At 43.2% G+C, this 7328-nt stretch overlaps 1 protein-coding gene across 1 annotated transcript in view; it reads left to right on the forward strand.

Moving 5' to 3' along the window:
• Nucleotides 1-3855, forward strand: part of Fzd1 (frizzled class receptor 1) — a 4118-nt gene extending 263 nt beyond the window's left edge. Inside the window, 1 exon segment of the mRNA XM_029558334.1 lies at nucleotides 1-3855. This exon segment is cut by the window's left edge and continues 64 nt beyond it. Coding sequence (XP_029414194.1) covers nucleotides 1-1754 — 1754 coding nt within the window. The 3' untranslated portion in view covers nucleotides 1755-3855.
• Nucleotides 3856-7328: the final 3473 nt, after the last annotated feature.

Here is a 7328-nt window from a genome sequence, read left to right on the forward strand (position 1 = left end):
TGCTGCTGCTGCTCTGGTTGCTGGAGGCCCCGCTGCTGCTGGGGGTCCGAGCGCAGGCGGCAGGCCAGGGACCCGGGCCGGGCCAGCAAGCCCCGCCGCCGCCGCAGCCGCAGCAGGGCGGGCAACAGTACAACGGCGAGCGGGGCATCTCCATCCCGGACCACGGCTACTGCCAGCCCATCTCCATCCCGTTGTGCACGGACATCGCCTACAACCAGACCATCATGCCCAACCTGCTGGGCCACACGAACCAAGAGGACGCGGGCCTCGAGGTGCACCAGTTCTACCCCCTAGTGAAGGTGCAGTGTTCCGCCGAGCTCAAGTTCTTCCTGTGTTCCATGTACGCGCCGGTGTGCACGGTGCTGGAGCAGGCGCTGCCGCCCTGCCGCTCCCTGTGCGAGCGCGCGCGCCAAGGCTGCGAGGCGCTCATGAACAAGTTCGGCTTCCAGTGGCCAGACACGCTCAAGTGCGAGAAGTTTCCGGTGCATGGCGCGGGAGAGCTGTGCGTGGGCCAGAACACGTCGGACAAAGGCACCCCCACGCCCTCCTTGCTGCCGGAGTTCTGGACCAGCAATCCGCAGCACGGCGGCGGGGGTTACCGCGGTGGCTACCCCGGAGGCGCCGGCTCGACTGAGCGAGGCAAGTTCTCCTGCCCGCGCGTCCTCAAGGTGCCCTCCTACCTCAACTACCACTTTCTAGGGGAGAAGGACTGCGGCGCGCCCTGTGAACCCACCAAGGTGTACGGGCTTATGTACTTCGGGCCCGAGGAGCTGCGCTTTTCGCGCACCTGGATTGGCATCTGGTCGGTGCTGTGCTGCGCCTCCACCCTCTTCACAGTGCTCACGTACCTGGTGGACATGCGGCGCTTCAGCTACCCGGAACGGCCCATCATCTTCCTGTCCGGCTGTTACACGGCCGTGGCCGTGGCCTACATCGCGGGCTTTCTGCTGGAGGACCGGGTGGTGTGTAACGACAAATTTGCAGAGGACGGGGTGCGCACCGTGGCGCAGGGCACTAAGAAGGAGGGCTGCACTATCCTCTTCATGATGCTCTACTTCTTCAGCATGGCCAGCTCCATCTGGTGGGTGATCTTATCCCTCACCTGGTTCTTGGCAGCCGGCATGAAGTGGGGCCACGAGGCCATCGAGGCCAATTCGCAGTATTTCCATCTGGCCGCCTGGGCTGTGCCTGCCATCAAGACCATCACGATCCTGGCGCTGGGCCAGGTGGACGGCGACGTGCTGAGTGGAGTGTGCTTTGTGGGGCTCAACAATGTGGATGCGCTGCGTGGCTTCGTGCTGGCTCCACTCTTCGTCTACCTGTTCATTGGCACGTCTTTCCTGCTGGCCGGCTTCGTGTCGCTCTTCCGTATCCGCACGATCATGAAGCATGACGGCACCAAGACGGAGAAGCTGGAGAAGCTCATGGTGCGTATTGGCGTTTTCAGTGTGCTCTACACTGTGCCGGCCACCATAGTCATCGCCTGCTACTTCTATGAGCAGGCCTTCCGGGACCAGTGGGAACGCAGCTGGGTGGCCCAGAGCTGCAAGAGCTATGCCATCCCCTGCCCTCACCTCCAAGGGCCACACCCGCCCATGAGCCCCGACTTTACAGTCTTCATGATCAAGTATCTTATGACTCTGATCGTGGGCATCACGTCGGGCTTCTGGATCTGGTCTGGCAAGACACTGAACTCCTGGAGGAAGTTCTACACAAGGCTCACCAACAGCAAACAGGGGGAGACTACTGTCTGAGACCAGCACTTTGTCTTTCCCAGGTCTCGGACCCGGATCCCAGTCACCCCCGCCCCCCCAAAGGTTGGCCCCAAGGAATTCCGGTCAAGCCCAGCAGCTCCAGGGTTCCTCGCCTAGGCACTCACTTTTGCAGGCTCCTTTCAACAGCACAGCTCCAGGAAAAGCTTGCGTCCCTGGGGTAAAGGACCATGAGGGCCCCACTGCCAGAGGGGTGTGTGTGGACTGATTTCTCTGGCCCTCGCTCTGATACCAAGACTGTACGCTTTTATGATTGTAAATAGCCTGTGTAAGATTTTTGTAAGTATATTTGTATTTAATGACTACCGATCACGCGTTTTTTCTTTTTTAAAATTTTAATTATTTAGGGCGGTTTAACCATTAGAAGCTTTTCTCTCCTGCCCTTGCTGGAGGACTGCAAAGGCGGTAAAACCCCAGGACACTCGCGGAGTGCTCTTCTCACCCTGCTGCGGGGCAGGGGCCTGCTGGGACCAAGATGTGACAGGGGCTGCCCCTCCACGGCCATTTCCCGCCGCCTCCTTCGGCCTCTCCCCTCTCCTCCTTGCTTGAGGTGGGAACTCTTAAGGTACAGAACTCCACCAAGCGAATCCCGAGGTGGGCCCCGCCCATTCCAGTTACTCCCTTTTCTTTGGCAGATGCTGAGACCTGTCCCTGTGACTTCCTGAAGCTGAATTTTTGAGAACCACCTTCCAACTTCACAGGGGCCCAAAGGGACGGCCACTGGTTGGCCCAGCCTCCTACCCTAGTGTCCATCTTCCAGATATTCCCTCCTTCCACCTCAGTTGGCCAGAAAGTGAGCCGGGTAACCTAATGCCAAACTTTGCAAAGTCTGGTTTTTGATGGATGAGCTCATTTCATTCTTTAGTGTCTAAAACCTGCTATGGGTTTGGCAAGCCTCTTGGAAAGATGTGGTTGGTGAGATTGGGGAAGAGCAGAAAGCTTTGTGTGGGTTGGGAGAGGCTGAAGGGAGGTTAGCTCTAATTGCATACCAGTGGCTGGCAACCTGCTTTTTTATTTTATTTTTTATTTTATTTTATTTTTTTAGTGTGGGGCAGCCTGTGTTTAGATTTTACCCTTCTGTGAAATGGAAACATTGAAGTCACCTGGAAAGCTTTGTGAAGGAATTGATCTTTGCCCTTAAGAGGACAGCAGAACACAGGCAGAATAGGAAAACTGGAAGGAAATTCCATTGTATGACCTTCCTCAAAATGAAACGCTGTTTTCTTATTTTAATCAAATAATTATTAGGCATATACCAGAAACTTTACAACGCTAGCAACATATTATGATTATTATTCAGCAACTCATCCTGAGGGAGGAACACACCACAGCCCCAATAATAACCTGGTAAGATTTCAGAAGGCAAAGGAGGTGGAAAAATCCATAGGGTGAGAGCAAACGAAATCCGGGCATGCATGCTGAAGTGAAGGTGTGTGGAAGCCAACTGCGTCCTACCCTTGTGCTCCTGTTTGGATTTACAGAAATATGTCAAATGTAAATCTTTCAAAGCCATTTTAAAACACTCACTTTAGTTCTCTATGAAGAAGAGGAGAAAAGCAATCCTCCCGATTATAGTGCTTAAAACTTTAAGAGTTTATCAAAATGCCGGTACGCAGGACCTGAATTTATCTATGTCTGTCATACCCTAAAATGACGCTGGTCTTTGAATTTGGTATGCATTTATTCTGTTCACTATCACAAGATCATCTATATTTATAGACAAATAGAAGTTTATATATATAAAATGCCATATTTTTAATTTCGCAAATAAAAAAATCAAAGTTTTGTACAAAATTATATTGTTTTGTGCCTAAAAATAATAGACCTTGAATTGTCTGAACTGTCTTTACATTTTATAGTGTCTCACAACCAGTCCCACAATATACAAATTTACCAAATCAATGAAAAAGTCCATCCTTAAACCTTTACACTGGTCCTTCCAAAGAATAACACTTATTTGCATTCTTGTGACTGACATTTGTGAAGTCCCAAAAGAAAGAATGTTTTCATGACAATAGAAAACAGGAGATTTACATTATTTTTTTATTCAAACAAGGTCATTAAAAGATAATTCTAATTTTAATATTGAAGTTTTTTTCTTTCAAGGGATAAATCTGCATGATTTTTATAATATGGAGGTTTATTTTAAGGCGTCCCCTTTGTGATGATTTCTATGAGGTATTGTCTTATTTTTTCCAGTATCTTGCATATTCTAAAAAATCATAAATAGACAATCAAATGATTACTGACCAGGTGTTCATAAGCGCCTTAAACAGCAGTTGGGTTTATAAGTCTTTTGGGTTTACTTCTGAAGACTCCATTTTTATATTGTTCAAAAAACCTTCTCCAGAGGAATTTTCTACTCTTCCTCAGAACTTGTGTGTACATCTATCTGCCCATCCATATACATATCACTATAGATACATTGAAATTTAAAACAGTATACCATTTACTTCTACAGTTTGTAATATGGAAATAATATGACAAATGGGACCCCACTGGAAAAATTCAACTACCTTTAGATACATTTTCCCATTAATTTTTTAAAATAAAAGGACAAGGGACTAAGGACATTATTACAATAGAACTGCTTTCATGGTTGTAAGGTAATTGTATTCAAATCATTTTAAGACAAAAAAATAAACTTAGTTGAAAATATATTATTCTATTTTAAGATGCAAGAAGCAATTTTGTCCTTTTTTGTTACATTAATAGAAAATAGTGGATTTTAAGAAGGTTTTATATGTAGACACACATGAAAAATAGTAATTCTTTAGTAAAATTAAAACATCTCACTAGGTAATTATATTAGATAACTTCTGTAGGAAAAAAAAAGGCAGTTAGTCTCTATTCAAGGAATAAAGGTCAAAACAGTCATTGTGGATGTCCTTAAAATGATGTAGAATTTGATGAAGAAAGAATTTAAATACTGGATTTAAATAATATCAGAAGATTATTTTAAGTCATCACGAAGCTTTGTTTTTAGAAAAGAATTTATTTTAAATTATGTGAGAAACAAAAGGCTTGGGAGTTTGTTGTTTGTTTGATTTGGTTTGTTTGGTTTTGCTTCTTTCACTATTGATGGCAAAAGAGAAATTAACCTGAAAAACCATAAAGCCACTGAAGATATTGTCCCATCAGCATGCTGTTTCCATGACAAACCCTATTTTCAGATGGTTTGATTTGCCTATATATTCTTTTAACCACTTGTCTATTGGAGTCAATTTCCCCCTCAGTGTACTTGATTTAGCTTTCACAGTAAACATGTGTGAAGTATGAAAATCTTCTGATGCTCATAAATGCTTCACACTTAAATTTTGTGGAGACAAAGAATTGTATTTTGTATCTCAGGCAGTCAGTGTCAGACATATGCAAAAGAACTGCAGGGATTATTTCACTCTCCTGCAGCCTTCAACCTGAGTTTAGAGTCATGGTCCTTTTGTCTCCACTCAGCACTGAAGCTTTCTGCTATACTTGCATCTTCCTAAAGTCCAGCATTTAACTAGGAAAAGAGATCACCAGAGTGGCATGACATTGAATCCCCATGATATAGTTCTGATCATTTTTTATATGGTCATTACTTATATGTACATGTGGACACTAGGAATATTGTCATTGAATAGTTCATAAAGCACGCCAATCTCAAAGCCTTTCAGGATTAACTTGTAGGAGCCAAAATAAGACAGGGATTATGTATGAGAATTTGCCACTTGCATGACTAAAAAGTTGTAATACTATCTTAAATTCAAAGCCTTTATGGTAAGACCTTTACATTTGGAATAAGGTCTTACATGGAGAGTGCTAAGCAAGGGGTGTGTGTCTGTCTGTCTGTCTATCATCTATCATCTATCTATCTATCTATCTATCTATCTATCATCTATCTATATCTATCTACCAATCATCTACTATCCCATTGGAATTGTTGATAACTGTTAATAGCGTCCCATTAAATGGAAAAACATCATGACTCAGTTCACATTTTTCTATAATATGCTAAGCCATAGTAATTATTGTGACAAAACAGCTTGCTTAGAACTTGGCAATTAAAACATAGTCTCTAGACTCATCTTCCTAAGTTTTATCATGATCTGTGGTGGAAAGTGTCTCTGTGCCATCACAGAATCCAGTTATTGTTTGACACTTCCTTTTGGGAATTTTGCTTATAGATCCATTCAAGACCTTAATAGCAGGTCAAATGAAAAAATTTCTTGCAGAAATCTTTCTCATGTAATGTCATTTTGATAGACGTAAGCATAAGCTTTAAGTACATGAATACACGATAAATATTTTGTGCATCATAATTAGCTTACAGGCATAAAGATTCTAAAGTCCTTGGGAAAAAAGGTGCCACTTCCAAATAGATTCCTTTAAATGAATTCCTTTAAGATGTTGGCATTCTACAGAGGTACAGTTGAAGGCTAGAACTCAAGTAATACTGAATTTTATTCAGGTAACATTGGTACACTAATAGAAATGTATATAAAACATTACAACAACATGTATCTGCATATTTTACACACACCTTTTAAAGGGTGAATTTGACACTTGAAAACAATTTTAAGTTTTAATATTAATACGTATATTTCATATGAAGGTCCTAAGAAACTCCATTTGCGGTATAGACTTTCAAAACATGTCGGCAGCAATGCAGTGATTCACATCAAAAGAACTGTTGCTGCTTTGAGAGAGTTCTCTGTGCCCTGGACTTCTTTCCTTTTAAAAAATCAAGTATCCTCTAATTTGTAGATATCTCCATGTTTCAGATCTCAGTACCTGTTTGAATTAGATTTGCAGGGGAATAGCTGCAGCATCCCCCATAGACAAAGTGTAGTCTTTTTTTTCCTTTCAAGTTGGCAGCGTGTCCTTGCTTAAACGCCACACTCTGAGACACACTGCTCTTCTGCCCTTGGAAAGGCTTGTCTTCACAACTGCAGTCACAAATACCTGGAAGTCATACAGGCTGCTTGGATGCCCCTTCCAAATGTCATGTGCTACTAAACGGGAATTTTTTCCCTTTAAAAGTTGATTTAAGCTGGGACGTGATGCTATGTGCCTATAATCCCAGCACTTGGAAGACAGGGGCAGTGGCAGGATTATGAGTTCCAGATCATGCTGGATTACATAGTAAGACCTTTTCTAAATAAATAAACAAATATTTTCAAATAGATTTAGGGACTTTGCTTGGCCTTCTAGTTCCAACTCTTAGCAAATATTTTTAAGTGTTAATTTCAAAAATACCCTGTCAGAAACTCATACTTTCTTTGATAGGGTGACCAATCCTGCAGGTTTCCTCAAGACAGAGGAGTTTCTTGTCATGTACTAAATTTCAATGATAAAACCAAGAAAGCCTTGGGTAAATGAGTAGTTGGAACTCTATACCGTGGGTTAAACCATGCTCCCATCAAGTAAATATGAGCAAAGTACAATGATATACATATATGAAAATGTCATAAGCCCATTATTTTATATATTACCTAAAACATAAACTAAAAGTAAATTTTCATATGTTTTTTAAAAGTTTACATGTTGGTCACAACATTCAAAGTATACCACTGT

Source organism: Nannospalax galili, unplaced genomic scaffold (assembly GCF_000622305.1).
Source record: "Nannospalax galili isolate Female #2095 unplaced genomic scaffold, S.galili_v1.0 scaffold85, whole genome shotgun sequence".
NCBI classification, from domain to species: domain Eukaryota; kingdom Metazoa; phylum Chordata; class Mammalia; order Rodentia; family Spalacidae; genus Nannospalax; species Nannospalax galili.